At 33.9% G+C, this 16963-nt stretch overlaps 1 protein-coding gene across 1 annotated transcript; it reads right to left on the bottom strand.

Moving 5' to 3' along the window:
* Window positions 1-4502: 4502 nt before the first annotated feature.
* Window positions 4503-7765, bottom strand: LOC100780741 (4-coumarate--CoA ligase 2). Its single transcript, XM_003550612.5, has 5 exons — window positions 6576-7765; window positions 6067-6265; window positions 5269-5482; window positions 5073-5175; window positions 4503-4797 (listed from the first exon to the last, which is right to left on the bottom strand). The coding sequence occupies exons 1-5, from the start codon at window positions 7566-7568 to the stop codon at window positions 4696-4698; spliced, it is 1611 nt and encodes a 536-aa protein (XP_003550660.1). The 5' UTR covers window positions 7569-7765; the 3' UTR covers window positions 4503-4695.
* Between the last annotated feature and the right edge of the window lie 9198 nt (window positions 7766-16963).

Below are 16963 nucleotides of genomic sequence, written 5' to 3'. Positions count from 1 at the left end.
ATTTTTTGAAAGAGGGGAATTCAAAATGAGCTTGTGATTTCTGTCAAACACTCTCAACATCTTGTTTTCAAGCTTAGTCATAAAGCCCTTTTCTAATAATTGACCTAAGCTGAGTAGATTACTTTTCATACCTGGTACAAAGAGTACATCAGTGATGCAAGACTGACCTCCATCCTTTGTTTTGATAAGGACCTTCCCAATTCCTTCAGCAGTCAAGATTCTATCATCAGCAAATTTGACTTGGCTCTTCACAAATTGATCAAGGTTGAGAAACCACTCTCTTCTTCCTGTCATATGAGTGGAGCAACCTGTGTCTTGGTACCAACAATTATCACTTGCCCCTTCAATTTGAGTAGTTACCATTAGCAGTACCTGTTCAGTGTCATCATCTTCTTCCTGAGCCAATTTTGCATCATCACCTTTAGGTTCTCTTTTGTTATTGGGTTTGCTGTAACACTCATCAGCAAAATGCCCAAACTTTTGACAGTTAAAGCATTGAATACTTCTTTTGTCAAACTTCTTTCTATTTGAAGAGTTTTGGGAATTGGATCCCTCTCCTTTCTTGTGGTCTTTATCACTGTTCTGATTTCCCCTCCATTTATTGCTCTTCCCTTCAGTTTTGTCTTTCTTCCATCTATCACCATGCTTCTTTGGATTAGACCGTGCTTGCAAGGCTTGTTCACTTTTCTTCTCATTTATCCTTTCATTCATTCTCTGTTCATGAGATTCCAAAGATCCCTGCAATTCCTCTAGGCTAAGCTCTTCAAGATTTTTGGATTCCTCGATGGCTACCACAATATGGTCAAACTTGGGTGGCATGGTTCTAAGCACTTTCTCTACAACTGATTGCACAATTATCTTTTCTCCATAGCCCTTCATTGAATTCACCATTGTCTGCACTTTTGTGATGTACTCAGCAACTGATTCATTCTTTTCCATTTGTAGTAGTTCATATTGTCTCCTCAGAGTTTGCAGCTTGATCTTCTTGGTTTTTGTGGCTCCATCATGAGATTTCTGCAGAATGTCCCATGCTTCTTTGGAGGTTTGAGCCATTGCTATCTTTTCAAAGTTAGCAGCATCTACACTTTGGTGCAAAATGAAAAGTGCCTTGCAATCTTTCCTTTCTTTTTCTCTATCAGCAGCCTTTTGTTCCTCTGTTGCTCTCTCTCCCACAGGTATATAACTTTCTTCTACGAACTCCCAAACCCCTTGGAATCGCATCACCACCCTGATCTGAATCTTCCAATTTTCATAGTTCTTTCCTGTGAGAACTGGTAGATTTGCAGGAATTGACCCAGATACTGCAGCCATCAAAGAACTCCTTCAAGAACACCTCCAAGAACCTTTCTTTAGCGATTCTTGCCCCTTCTATCGAAACCAATGCTCTAGATACCAATTGTTGGAACACACATTGTTCCTCACTCAATTGCAAGAGATGCAATTCACTCCCTCACACATTGACTCTTGTATCACTCACTGTTTTTTAAGCACAGAATTGCACACCTACTAGGAATAGCACTAGAGACTGAAAATGATAGAATGAAAAACAACACTTTATTAAGATGTATGATTGCCCTTTTATACAAGCAAAACAAAGTAACAACCCTTCACTCTTAGGCTAGCACTTCTAACAGAATTTTAAAATTCTGTTACTCTCTCTTATATACAAAGCCAAAACAGAATTAAACTCTCACAAATTAATGGCTTAATAGCTAAAAAAATAAACTAAGAACAAAAATTGCGATGCATTAGCTGAATCATTCATGGGAGTGATTTATCAGGAAGCAGTGAATGTGTGCAAGCATATCATATTCTCGAACGTCAGAAAAATCAGTCTGTGGATATTTTCTCATTTTCTGTGATGTTATGGACTTATGGGTATGTTGCAATTTGCGTACGTGTTGCATGCAGCTTCAACTTCCATTTTAAATTTGTAGTGTATAAAATGTAACGTTCTTACCATGCCTGTATCTAGAATTTTTTGGGACATGACAAATTTTTTTGAGACATTCGATATAAATAGTACTATAAATTTCGATTCCTTTATTAATCTCTAAATTTTATGTACAACACAATTATTTATTAAAGTTTTATTATTTGTTGTATGTGCTTGTGTAGTGAATTTTATATCTACAAACAAAAATCATGTTAATTAACCTTTAAAATTATTTCCTCTATTTCGTTTTATTTGTCTATTTAAAAGTATAATACATAAATTAAAGGAATGTTATAAGCTCAGTTCCTCTTAAGTCAAAAGCAAAAATCCTTACACTTTGAGAAATGACTAGGGCTGTTGTTGCTACATTCGATTTTTTGGTTAATCTGTTTTGGTTCTTAAGCTGTTAAAACAATTTGGGATGGGTTTAATTCATGATACTGACCTCAGTAGTAAAATGTTTACTCTGTTTATGTTTTTTTTTCTTCTTATATGATATTTGACCGACAAAAATGCTTTGATCTATTTGTGCTATCATAATTGATTTCATTTCCTCGTTGTAAAAGTATTTCTCATATAGTTTTTATTTATTTTTCCCCATTGTAAAAAATGCTTGCTCTGAAAAATTGTTATTGTTCTGATAACATATAATTATTAAAATATAGATTTTATATTTATATTTTCTTTTTTAGTTTTTCCTCATTGTAAAATCATGTAATATTTTCAACGACAAAATTGGTTTTTTTATCATACAACAAAATAATTTTACTTGCCAAAACAATTATTCCGTGAATTTATAACCATAATGGTTCAAAATGAAAATGAATTAATAATTTAAATTGGTTAGATAATAAAGTATTTATGATATAATTTCTATCACGTACAAATTTTGGAGACATACCTATAAAAGAATATAGGTATGTATCACTCTATCAAATATTTAATATCAATCAAGTGAATGCTAAACACATTTTTAACAATTAAATTTTAAATCACATTTTTACTCAATTTAACATAGTCAAGCTTACTCACTTTATATATATTTTTTCTACAAAAATTAAATTGATCTTCTTTATATCTTATATAAAATAAGAAAAATGAACATAATTATATTTTTTTATTAATATAAATTCAAAAATTTATAATTATGACCACAAAATTTGATTTAAAAAAAATATATGACAGATTAATAAAATAACACTAATAATATTTAAGAAACTATATCTAAGTTTTATCTAAAAAATAATAACATGTTTGATAAATTAATTTAGATTTAACTAAAATAGTGTAAAACTTACGTTAAGAAAAAATATTTTGTTTGTGAGCATATTTTATTTTATTTATCTTTCTATCTTTTATAAGATATATGTTATAGATTGTAATTATTTTTTATTATAAAAATAACATTATTCTTTGTCTATCCCTTTCTCACCAAACTTATGTCTGTTGCTGTTGCCAAGTGATTAGTCGTTCTTTCCGTGAAACAGCCAATATGCATACGCTTGTTGAGACTTGAGAGTATTTTGGGGGAACCTTTTGGCTAAATTGATATAAAATAAGTGTACAATGAACATGTATTATGTAAAATATTTTATATTATCACATAATTGAAAATTTATATAAATTTTAATATATTTATTTTAAAGTTAATAAATTTTATTATATATAATAAATAATTATATAAAATCATTTTACACTATTTTACCTATTCTCATAAAATAAAGTCAAACACAAAAGGCAACTGTTACAGTCAGTCGCAATTTGTCGTTTCCAAGTCCACCTACCTTTGTGATCGTACATTTCAATCTTATAGCCACACTGGCGTCACTTCTTTCGTCACAAAGTTCTTTTTTTGGTATTGAAAGCGGGCTAGCATTATCCAGAGCTCTAGCACGGGCTTACAACTTTAAACATGGGATGCCTAGACTACAAGCCCAATCAATATAAAAGACATGCATGTTATTATTGACTAATGAATTCTCAATAACCAAGAAAAAACATGAAATATCTATAACTATTAATAATAAAAATTATCCGACTTGATGTATATATTTTCTAAACATTTTTACCCTACATGTATTTATTCTTTTTTTTAAAAGCTGTCCCACTACTTTTTAATTAGTTACTTCATTTTCTTACTCTCTTTTTTAAACTTCTAAACCTTTATTCTTTCTTTTATTTTATTTTTATTTTAAACATATAGAAAGGTACAAAGTGTCTTTCTTCTCCTAATATTTATGAAATTAAACATAGGCCCATAAGGTTTATCTTTTGTATATTAAAACATGGTCTCTCGTAATATTTTTTGTAAACATTATACACCTGTAAAAATTAAAATAGTGATATTATACAAAAATAATAAACTTGAATTTATTTATTTTTCGTATATGTAATTTTTTTATTTTCCTTCTATTAAGAAAAATGTTTTTGTTTAATCTTTTTTTTAAATAAGTATCCAAAACAGAAAATTATAAGACTAATACTCACTATATAAATATCACTAAATAAAATACTGAGATGTAATATGAAAAGATGTCCAGGTCAAACTCTTAAAAATGAGGCCTTTTATATTTTTTAACTTAAATATTTTTTTTTTCATTCCATCCAACCAAACCATCCCATGTAATGGATTTGAAAGTACACTTAACTTCATAAAGGAAGAATAAAATAACACAAAAAACAGGCCTTTGAATCTTTTTTAGTTTTACAAAAAAAATTCTTGGTTGTATTGGGCCCTATATTGACAACTAGGGAGGGCCTCAATACCTTGCCCTAAGGTCTTTCCGCAAGATCTTTCCAGAGGGGGCCTTTGGAATTGAGCCCACAAAGAAAACCCTACTGATTCTTTTGTAAAACACAACCTGCCACAAATAATAGCAAAATTAAAACATAACAAAACAAAAAGGAAAGGACATAAAAAGTAGGTTTGGTCAATTTTTTTAACTTCCATTTTGTCAGAATTTTCCAAGTCATTCCAGCTTAAGATTTTCTATAATTGCGTTTAGATATTAATGAAAAAAATTTGCTCGACCAAGTCCTTCTCGCATTAGGGGATTTTTCACCTTAAAAATTTGGTGCGTGAGAATAAATTTAATTTATTCATGTTTGTGTTGAAAGCCAACGAAAATTAAACTACCTGCTTTGAGATGTATCGCATGATTTCATCCTCGGTGACCTTAGAACCATTTGATCGTACAAGAAATGCAATAGGAACCTCTCCCGCAACTTCATCCTTCATGCTGAAATCAATGTGATATCATTAAAGTATATTCTAGAGAAAAATAACTAAACATGATATGATCAAAATATATTATGCTAACTAAAGAACTTACGACACAACAGCAGCATCAGAAATGCTTGGGTGAGCAATTAAAATGGCTTCGAGCTCAGCTGGAGCCACTTGAAATCCTTTGTATTTGATAAGATCCTTTAACCGATCAACTACGAAAAGCTCATCATCATCGTCAATGTATCCAATATCGCCGGTATGCAACCATCCTTCCTTGTCTATAGTTCTTTGTGTGGCCTCTTGATCATTTAGGTAACCTAACCGAACACGATACAACTTATGCATTTGTGGTACACCCTAAATTAATTTGTTATAATATTTTATAACTCTGCATAAAATTAAATTTTGTTTTTACGGTTTCCTGGAAAATATCTTCTTCTTTTTCGGTGTGTCTGTTTGGAACCATATATAAATTAATAAAATTAATTAGCAAATTCATGTCTGTTTGGAATCATATATAAACCAAACTTTTTTCACTCAACGCTTTATACTTTTGTTTTCTATATATTGATTTAATTATGATATTTTATAAGAGAAAAATGATTATGCATTAAAAGATTAATTTTTTTTACATAATTATTCAAATTTGATAAATTAACAATAATAAAAAGAGACAAAAATAATATAACAAAATGATGCTTTATGAATTTATTATATATGAATAATACAATTAAATAATTAAAATGACAGTTAGGTAATAATTAAAATAATTTCCTGAGTTATAGTTCAACCATAATCAGGTCAGTGTTTTTTAGCATTGTTCGATTTAGTTGAACACATTGCAGTTCAGTTCATTTTTTCTTAACAGTCCTGATGATGATGGGAAGACAAAAAAGTTTACCTTTCATGATCTGGTTGCCTCTGATGCAAATCTCACCAGCTTGATTTCTATGAAGCGAAGCACCAGTTCGAGGGTCAACGATCTTCATCTCCGCATTTCTTACGACAGTCCCGCAGGCACCTGATTTCACCTGCATTGGCTCCTTCGCAAACGCTAAGCACATTGATAGCACTGGCCCTGCCTCTGTCATCCCGTAACCCTGCAAGTACACCACGAAATCACGTTTCGTTAAATTCATTTACAGTACTTCTTTTTCATTCACTCTAAAACGTTAGTGAGTGTAATTTCATGAATGCGTAATGGACTTTACGAAACACGCCGAATTTATTGATGTCTACGGCTATTCATGCAATTATGACCTTATTCATTTTTTCTCTTTTCGGTGTTTAGTGAATAAAGCAAGCAAACATACGTGGGTGTATTTCAACCTCGTGCATTAACAGTTAAAAACAGTGAAAAGAAGGAAAAAAATGTGGTAAGACGGGTGGTGGAATACTAATAATAATTACCTGTCCGAGTATGGCGTTGGGAAGTTTGGCCCTGAGAGAATCCTCAAGTTCTTTGCCCATAGGTGCCGCACCCGACATAATCATTCGAATCGACGACAAGTCGTATCGCTCCAAATCGGGACTCTTTGCAACGGTCAATACGATGGGCGGCACAAACGGCGCGATGCTCACCTTGTGTTTCTGGATCAACTCCAGCAACGTAATGATCTCAAATTTCGGCACGATCAAAACGGAAGCCCCTACTCGAAGGGAACACAGCAAAACAGAGTTGAGAGCATAAATGTGGAAAAGTGGAAGCAAGCACAAAACCACATCGCTGCTCCGAAAATACAAATTAGGGTTCTCTCCGTCAACCTGTTGAGCCACGCTCGTAACGAGTCCCTTGTGCGTTAGCATCACTCCCTTCGGAAGCCCCGTCGTGCCAGACGAGTACGGCAGCGCAACCACGTCATCTTGAGATATTTTAACGGCGGGAATGTCTCCCTCGTCGGCCTCCGTTAACTCCGAGAAGGGAAGGTATCCTTCCGGCGCCGAGTCAACGCATATCACTTTGACGTCGTTTTCTCTCGCGAAATCCTTGACTTTATCCACGTAAGATGCTTGCGTTATGATGAGTTTGGAGTTGGACGCTGTGGCTTGTTTCGCTACCTCCGCCGGAGTGTAGAAGGGATTGGCGGTGGTGACAGTGGCACCGCGGTAGGAGGCGCCGAGGAATGCGAGGACGAATTGGGGGCAGTTCTGGAGGAGGAGGAGGATGACGTCGCCTTTTTGGATGCCGAGTTTGTTGAGACCGGAGGCGACTCTGCGGGCGGTGAGTTGGATGGCGTGGTAGGAGAAGGTCTCGCCGGTGGTCCCGTTGATGAGGCAGGGACGGTGTTTGAATTGGGAAAGGTTTTGGAAAATGTAGGTGTGGAGAGGGAGGTGCGATGGGATGTAAATGTCGGGGAGTTTGGAATGGAAAATGAAGTCGTGGTGAGCTTGTTGCTCTTCCATTTTGCTTGCGGGAGTCAAAGATGAGAGAGATAGCTAGGGACTTGGGAGGAAGACTTGTTGTCTGTTACATTACTTATAGTTCTCTCTCATGTCACAAAATATTTTACATTTTAAACATGAAAGGTTATAACTCTTTAAAAAGGTTCTTACCATAAAATGATGATGTGTCTCTATTATTATTTATATATTATATATATTCAACAAAAATATAATTATAACCCTTTTTTAATTATTTACCCTTATCAATTGCATAAATATTTTAATTTTTCACTCGCTGAACATTTTCTCTCTTATCTTCCTTTTATCTTTCTTGTTTTCTATTTATGTTTTTTCTCTTATAATTTTTTTTCCTTTTTACATCTTCTCTTTCTTTATATTTGTATGTTTTTTCTTTATAGTTTATATATTATATATTTTTATTTATTTATTATTATTACTATCTTTGTATAATTATCATAAAATGATATTATAGATATAATAATATTTTTACATTAATATATAATAAATATATTGAAAATAACTTATTAAACATATTTTTATCAAAAAATAACTTTAATTTATTTACTAAATAATATCACAAACTAAATTATTTTAAAAAGTACGATAGAAACCATAATTATTATTCACATAAGACAATCATGTTCAATATCATTTTCTTCAAATATTTGCATTATATTAATTTTTAATGTCTTTTATATATTTAAATTTATGTTTTTAATTTATATTAGCATATATAATCATAATAATAAAAACATATTGTGATTTTATCGACACTATATTTAATTTTTCTTGAATTATTCAATATAATAATATGTTGAGAATTATGTAAAATTGTTAAAGTATGTTATTATTATAGTAATTGAATAATATATTTATATACTTACTTCTTATTTTTTTAAAATAAATAACTAATAATTTAATTTTACTTTGAAATCTTATGAAATTATTTTTCCTTAAAGATAAAAATCATATAAATAAATTTAAATAATTTCATAAATAAATATTTTATTGATTAATCTTTATATTATAAGCTCGTTAGAAACACAAAGCTGGAGGGAGAAAAAGAAAGACATATGTCGTTCAAGTCATGAAAATGAAAAAATAAAAATAAAAAATAGAAACATGTTTAGGAGTTGGCTTAGACATTTTATTGAGGACAAGAAAAACTTATGAATTAAAAATTCACTTTCAAAAGTAATTATACATTAATAATAATGATTCAAATTCTTTCTCTTTTAATTATCAAATTAATCTTATAACTTCTACTTTTATTCTATTTATAATACTTGAACTGAAAATATTAATTAAGAAAATTCAAGCTTTTATTTTTGTAATTTAAATAACAGGCATAACTTAATCACTTATTTTACCAAAAATTAAATGATAAACCTTTTCAATCTTTTTTATATATAACTTAATCTGGTCATCATATATGCTTTTTTATATTTTAATTAACTCAAACAACATGGATGAGCTTTGTTCTCATCAAGTAATAAGTTGTTCTACACAAATTAACATCGATATATTCCATTGAAGTTCTTCTATGCATCATTCGAAAATTTGGGTTTTAAACAATAAAACAATACAACAAAGCAGGATTTCGGGTCTTTCAAGAATCAACTAAAGAAATTATTGATACTAAATGCCCTTTTTCTCTTGCTTGGTGGGGCACTAAATTACATTGAGTACAAAAGTGACTCAATTGGGTTGGCCCCTTATTCACAACGAACAACCTGCCACAAAAATGGCCTTGTGATAGAACATTTAATTAGCCTAAACGGGAAGACTAGCCACAGGCCTTGTCCTGAGGTCTTTCCGGAGGGTGCTTTAGGAATTGAGCCCACAAAGAATACCCTACTAATCTAAATCTATAGAGATATGAGTAAAAGAATAATGGGTCCAAGGTTTAAAATAGACATTCTATTTTGACCACACTTGGTATAAAAAGGGGTATTTGTGACATTTCCACAGCCCCTGTTAGTGTCGTGGCTTAATATTTTCGTCTTCTGCGAACAATTTTTAAGGGGTCATCAAGAACTGGGTTGTACCCTGAGTGAGTTCTCATGTAAGCCCGCCGCTTCTCTTCCCTTTCTCAACTCCTTTCAACTTTTTCATGCTTTTGTTTTTTCAATTTTTTTATATATTTTATTTTAGAGTGTTTTCCCTGGCTTATGATTAGTGGGGATAACTGCTGATCCTTACAGGGTGGCTGATACACCGTTTAGTGCATTGGTTTGTTTGCCAAGTTTTTTTTTTTTTTTGGTTATTATTTTATCTCAAATTGACGTAAAATGCGGGGGAAGTGATTTTCTTGATTTCATTTTTTTCCTTTTAATTTCTTAAGAAATTAAATATTTTTTTTGTTGGATAATTCAAAAATAATAAATAATTTATGTTAATAAAAAATGAAGTAAAAAATTAAATTTTAATTAGTATAAAATATTTCTAAATAACTTATTTTATTTAGAAACATATTCCCAGATTAGGGCTGTTCCAAAGTATTTCTCAGGGGTGCTTTTTTTGCACGTACCCAACATGGGATGCGCCAGTTCTGTTGGCGACTTCGTGCATGGCAGACACGTGTCGAACGGGTGAGGGACGCGCCAGTAGTTCTGGCGACTTCGTGCATGGCGGATAGGTGACTGGACGGACGCGCCAGCACTGCTGGCGATTTCAAGCAGGGACATGTCATTGCTGTCGGCGCTTTCTGCCAGTTCTGCTGTGAAGTCCCGTCAGCCAGTGCAAGTGCAGAGGCTACGTGCAGCAGCTAGGTGAGTGCAGACGAAACGTAACTCCCATTGGCGATTTGCGCCTGCTGAAGTCGCTGATGCCATTGGCGTTTTGGGCTGTTCTGCATTTATAAACTGGTTATGGCCTTCAATTGTTTGCCTGCATTCCTTCCTCTTGCTTTCGATTTTGTTTGTTATCCCAGAGAGTGAATCCTTGTGTGGAGAGAGAACTGCGTGCTTGGTGCTGTTCTTGTTGGTGCTCTTCCATTTTCCTAAAATCTTGTAAGTTATATATTAAATCTTTTGTATGTTTTTATTTATATACATATTTATATTCTGATAATAAAATGGTTTTAGGTAGTGTAAGATAATAATTTTGTATAGTTTAGTTTCAATTGTTAATGTTATAGGTTAGATTATGAATAGTTTTAGGTACCATAATTTAATAATTTAAGATTAGGAATAATTTTAGGTACCATAACTTATTAAGTTTAGATTAGCTTTAGTTTAAATTTTGTATATGGTAGATTACATTTAGGTTAAATATTTGATATCATAGATTAGGAATAATTTTATGTATTTTAAATTATTAATTTAAAAATAGGTTTGAATTAAATTTTTTATATTACGTTAATTTTAATTATTATTAGTTTCATATGTTATGTTTAAATTAGAATAGTTTTATGTATTTTAAATTATTGATTTTGTATGTTAAATTATTTTACTTGTAATTATTTGAAGTCATTAATTTTGTATATGGTAGATTACATTTAGTTTAAATAATTGTTATGATAGATTAAGAATAATTGTATGTAGTGTAAATTAGTAATTTTAAATTAGGTTAGAATTAAATTTTTTATATTACGTTAGTTTTAGTTATTATTATTTTCATATGTTATGTTTAAATTAGAATAGTTTTACGTATTTTAAATTATTGATTTTGTATGTTAAATTATTTTACGTGTAATTATTTGAAGTCATTAATTTATATATTTAAATTTATATTTGTTTGTAATTTAATTTGTTTATAGAATATATATGAATTATCTTATTTGTGTAATATATTTTTGTTATTGAAATTTAAAAAATATAAATTCTTATTTGGAGAGTATATTTTGAATTTATTTTAATTAATTCATTGTAAATATACTTAATTTGTGTATGTATAATTAATGTGTAAATTTTATCGTCAATTAATTGTATTATATTTTATTTTGTAGGATCAATGGCATCTTCGTCGTCATGTTCATCAAGTATACAAACGAGGTCTGGTCCAATTGAGGGTGACGTTTTGTGGATGCAATCCAAGCATGTTTCAGAACATGTTTGGAATGTGGAACCATACAGAAAACTACACATCAGACGAGCAGTGAAAATGTATCAAGGTGAAGAACAAATACCAGAAGAAATTGTTCCTCTGCTTCGGCAATGTGGGTTTTATTGGATAATTAAGATGGGATACCTAAAGATAAATGCGGCCTTAATTAGTGCGTTCATTGAAAGATGAAGGCCCAAAACCCACACGTTTCACCTGAGATGCGGAGAGGCTACCATTACTCTGCAAGATGTGTCAGTTTTGTTAGGTCTTCGTACTAACGGGTCACCACTAATTGGCTCAACAAATCTTGATTAGGCCAACTTATGTGAAGAATTATTAGGAGTCAGACCACAGGAAGGCAAACTTGAAGGCAGTGTTGTCAAATTAAGTTGGTTGGCTCACCATTTTTCTCACATAAATATTGATGAGGGTAACGTTGAATAATTACAAAGGTTTACCCGTGCGTGGATCCTTCGATTCATAGGAGGTGTCCTCTTTGTTAACAAAAGTAGTAGCAGAGTTTTCCTTAAGGTACCTACAATTTTTACGTGATTTTGAACAGTGCAGCACGTAGACGTGGGGACCTGTCGTGCTTTCGTATTTATATAGAGAGATGTGTAGCACCACCGATTACAAAGTTAAATCAATCGGAGGTATGTGCATCTTAATCCAAATGTGGGCATGGGAACGATGCACGACTTTAGCTCCAAAGAGGACGCCTCCCATCATAGATAATAAACCACTCGGACACAGGTTTGTCGTTTAAAAAATTACATTTGAATTAAAAATATTTAATGATGGAACGTGTTGACAATGATGATTTCATTTTTATCGTAGGTGGCTGCGACGAGGAAATCAGCATATTGGCAATGATGATCTTAGAGTTTTCCGTCGCAAATTGGATCTGATGAAACAACATGAGGTAAGAACATCATAATGTAGTACTTAAATGAGATTTTAATATGTTATGCTTGACTGATAATTGACAAGTGTGTTGTTATATGCAGTTTGTCTGGGAGCCATACACAGCAACTGTGATGGCAGCGTTGCCTCCAATTTGTGTGGTTGGAAGTGTAGCCTGGTTTGCGGTGGTGCCACTGATTTGTTTTCATGTTTTAAGTGGCACCAACCCGATAGAGTTTTACGACAATTTAGATTGCAACAACCTATTCCCGGGTTTCCTTCGCAACCGCAGAATCTCCATGGCATAACGCTCAAAGGCAAACAAGATGAGAATTGGTTCCACCTATTGGCCCCAATGATTAGTCAGTAGAACAATGCAGCTGAGTTTAGGGTCGACGTTTATCCTCGACAGGAGGGCCTATTGGGTTTTAACTCGGACTACATGGTGTGGTATAGGCGTAAAACAAAGATGTTTGTCGACCCAAAAAATGCAAACACAGCTGCATTGGTATTTATCTGTTTTTCAATGTTTAACTTCTAATTAATTTCTTAAGCATGAACATTAATTTCTTGACGCTAATAATTGCAGGGTGAAGTTGTGGAGACTTTACAATATATGGTGTCACCACAAGGGAGGAACACATGGACAGTTGATAATCTCGTGCCTTACGTGGATAAGTTAGCGATTATATCTGAAGAGCAAGAGAGAATCATTGAGCCAGTGTCACATGGTCCAGCATCAGAGCGTGAATTCCCAGCACAAGAGTTTCACATTCTTCAGTCAAGTGTTGAAACTCGGGGCATTGGCAGACGAAGGGAGCCTGTTGAAGCGAAATAATATTCCCAACAAATGATAGAGCGTGGTCATGGAATGTATTACACGCCAGTAGCATTTTCCGAATATCCTTCACAGATGTATCAGTATCCTTTTGCAAGTCATCATACTGATACTTTTGAGACCTCACATTCGTTCGGTGGTGTTGCGGAAACACAGCCTCATTTTTCATGGTCTACTATGACTCCTTCACAGTAGCACGATGCCCCCATGGCAACACCTAACGCCCCATTTGCTCCGCAATGGAATGTACCCGGAGCAATACCTGATATGGGCGACTTATTAGGTGTTGATTTGTGTCAGGAGTTTTCTGCAGAGACTGAGCAAGCAAAAGCGGGGAGACAACGCGGCGACAGAAGAAATCCTGATCGTCAAGCGCGAAGATGGGATCGACCATGTGGCACATCCTCACGACATCACGGACACCATAATGACTGATTTTCATGTATTTGTGTAATTTTGTTGTTGTTTGTAAGACATTTGATTTTGACAATTAATCTATCGCATCTCATTTATTATGCCTTACTAATGTATAGAGTTTATGTGGCGCATCAAACTATAATAATAAACTAAGTTTACAAATAAAACTAAAGTTGACAAACGAAAAATAAGTAGTTTCAGTAACTAAAGCCAAACACCAACGCGATATGCTCTCTTTACGGTTATGGGTTTAGAGATTAGAGATTAGGCTTAGGGGTTACAGTTTAAGGATTAGGGATGTGGCTTAGGGCTTGGGGTTAAGGTGTAGGTGTTTGGGGTTAGGGCTTAGGGTTAGGGTTATAGGTTAAGGTTAGGTTTAGGGGTTAGGTTTTATGGAATAGGGTTAGGTTTTATGGAATATGGGTAGTTTAGGGGTTAGGTTATATGTATCAGGGTTAGGTTTTATGGATTAGTGTTAGGTTTTAGGGTTAGGTTTTATGGAATAGGGTTAGGTTATATGTATTAGGGTTAGGTTTAGGGGTTAGGTTATATGGATTAGGGTTAGGTTTAGGGGTTAGGTTATATGGATTAGGGTTAGGTTTTATGGAGTATGGTAAGGTTTTAGGGTTAGGTTGGATGGTTAGGCTTTATGTATTATGGTTAGTGTGGCCTAGGGCTTGGGGTTATGGTTAGGGCTAAGGGGTTATGATTAGGGTTAGAGCTTATGGGTTTAGGGATTAGGGGTTGAGATTATGGGTTAGTGTTAGGATTAGGGTTTAGGGTTAGGGTTAGAGCTTAGGGGTTTAGGGATTAGGGGTTGAGATTAGGTGTTAGGATTAGGATTTGGGTTAGGGTTAGAGATTAGGGGTTTAGGGATTAGGGGTTAGTGTTAGGATTAGGATTAGGGTTAGAGCTTAGGGGTTTAGGGATTAGGGGTTAGTGTTAGGATTATGATTAGGGTTTAGGGTTAGGGTTACGACTTAGGGGTTTAAGGCCTAGGGTTTTGGATTAGGGGTTATGAGTAGGGTTTATGGTTATGTTTTTAACTAATGAATTCATGGAACCCCACAAATAGTTAATGTACACAAACCAAAATAAGTAATGTTTTTAACTAACAAATTGATTCAACCCCAAAAATTCAATACATTCAAGAGAACTTAAACAAATACGAGTCACTCGACTAACATACATAAATCAATGATTTGAACAACTCCCACGCTCAGATTGCATTGGACAGCGACGCCTGTTATGCCCTTCGGCTCCACATCTATTGCATTTTTGTCGGTGCTCAGATGGTTCGACCCAATTCATCTCATTCCTTATCCTTGTTGATTTTGGCCGACCTTTCGCACGAATTGTAGTTGGGTAAGGGATAAGTGTCCATGCGTCATTAGAAGGAGGAATAGTCGCTTCATTCCTAAGAGGCCACCATTGTGGGAATTAAGCTTTTAAGATGTGCTTATTTGTATAAACAACATCTATATATTGATAGTAGTTCAGCCTCACGTAACCACAAGCTGCAATAATATGTGAACATGGATAGTGAAGCGCAGAATACCTTCCGCATTGACAATAATGACCATTCAAGTTAACTGCCCACTTTTGTCTGCCACGTTGCGTAATAGGATTGAAGGTCTCCTCTACTTCAAACCTTGTGGAGTGGATGTCATACATGCGAACGATGTACGAACAAGTTTGTTCTTGATTTTTTCTAAGTTCTTTAACAAGCTTTGAACAATATACTTGCCCTTCATTTAACTGTCTCTAGGCTTGGCGGCCACGCTCAACAAAGTACTTTCGACACCTACTGTACGTTGATTTGACCAATGTTGTTATGGGAATGTTGCGACAATCCTTCAAAACCTTATTGATACATTCTGAGAGGTTGGTTGTCATGTGATCATATCCACGTCATTCTCTATCATAAGTCATCGTCCATTTTTCCTTTGAAATGCGATTAATTCATGTTACTATGGCTGGACTCAGTTCACGAAATTTTTCTAAATTTTGATCAAAAATGTGCTTGCAAGGAGTGTAGGCTGCATAAAATTAGTTATGAATAACAATTTTAAGTATATATGAAAGTTAAATAAACGTGACCATCAAATATGAAATCTTACCCAATTTCTTCAACATTTCTTTTTGTTTTGCATTATTGAATTTCCGATTGAAGTTGCTTGCTATGTGTCGCACGCAGTAGACATGATAATCGTGGGGAGGTTGCCAACCAAGAGCTTCGTTAGCGACAACGGATTTTATACTCGCGTGTCGATCATATATCAGACAAATCCCATTTTTATCTGTGACGTGTTCACGCAAGTGTGCCAAAAACCATGACCACGCTGTCAACGTCTCACCTTCAACAACCGCGAATGCTAGAGGAAGCACACCACCATTTCCATCTTGTGATGTGGCCATTAAGAGGGTCCCACGGTATTTTCCGTACAAATGTGTACCGTCAACTTGTATGATTGGCTTACAGTACTTGAAAGCCTCTTTACATTGCCCAAAAGTCCAAAAAACTCTATGAAACTAACGGTGTTCGCGACTAACCGTATTCCCAACGATAAAATCGTCATGTAGTACTTGAAAATATGATCCAGGAGAATGATTTTGCATGTGTGTTAGCCACGACGAAAGTTTCGCATATGACTCACCCCAATCGCCATATTCAATTGCAATGACTTTCTGTTTCGCCAACCACGCTTTTTTGTACGACACATTGTATGCAAATTCATTGTTAATCCTCTCTTGAATCAAAGATATTTTTATTGATAGATCTTCTCTGACCATGTATGTCAATAACATAACAAAATTTAAATGAGAATTAACAAAAAATGAACATAATATGAACATAAAATACGTACCTACTACACAAGTGGCAATTAAATCTCAATGAAGTTTCTCGTGATCTTGTGTCATGGTCATATTCAGACATGTGTGTGGTTTACCTCATTGTGTAACTTTCCACGTATCTGTTTTTTTGGATAAAATTGCCCTCATATAGAAAGGGCAAGGACACTCTGCACTTTTATTCAAGCAACAAACCACATACTTGTTCGATTTGCTTTCAAGAACTTTAAAACTTTGATGCACCTTCATAACATATTGTTTGACTGCATTTTTTACCGCATCTTTACTATCAAATTCCATGCCAACATATAATTCTTGGTCATCATTAAAGGTCGAC

This window comes from Glycine max, chromosome 17, assembly GCF_000004515.6.
Source record: "Glycine max cultivar Williams 82 chromosome 17, Glycine_max_v4.0, whole genome shotgun sequence".
Lineage (NCBI taxonomy): Eukaryota > Viridiplantae > Streptophyta > Magnoliopsida > Fabales > Fabaceae > Glycine > Glycine max.
Note: the sequence above shows the minus strand (reverse complement) of the source record. Positions and strands in the feature narration are given on the sequence as shown.

What these genes read in the sequence shown, in the direction of transcription:
- LOC100780741 (XM_003550612.5), bottom strand. Translation starts at nt 7,568, where the DNA reads ATGGAAGAGCAACAAGCTCACCACGACTTCATTTTCCATTCCAAACTC. An exon ending in CCAACGCCATACTCGGACAG is followed by an intron (nt 6,266 to 6,575) that starts GTAATTATTATT and finishes GTGTACTTGCAG; the next exon opens with GGTTACGGGATGACAGAGGC. An exon ending in TGCGATACATCTCAAAGCAG is followed by an intron (nt 4,798 to 5,072) that starts GTAGTTTAATTT and finishes TATTTGTGGCAG; the next exon opens with GTTGTGTTTTACAAAAGAAT.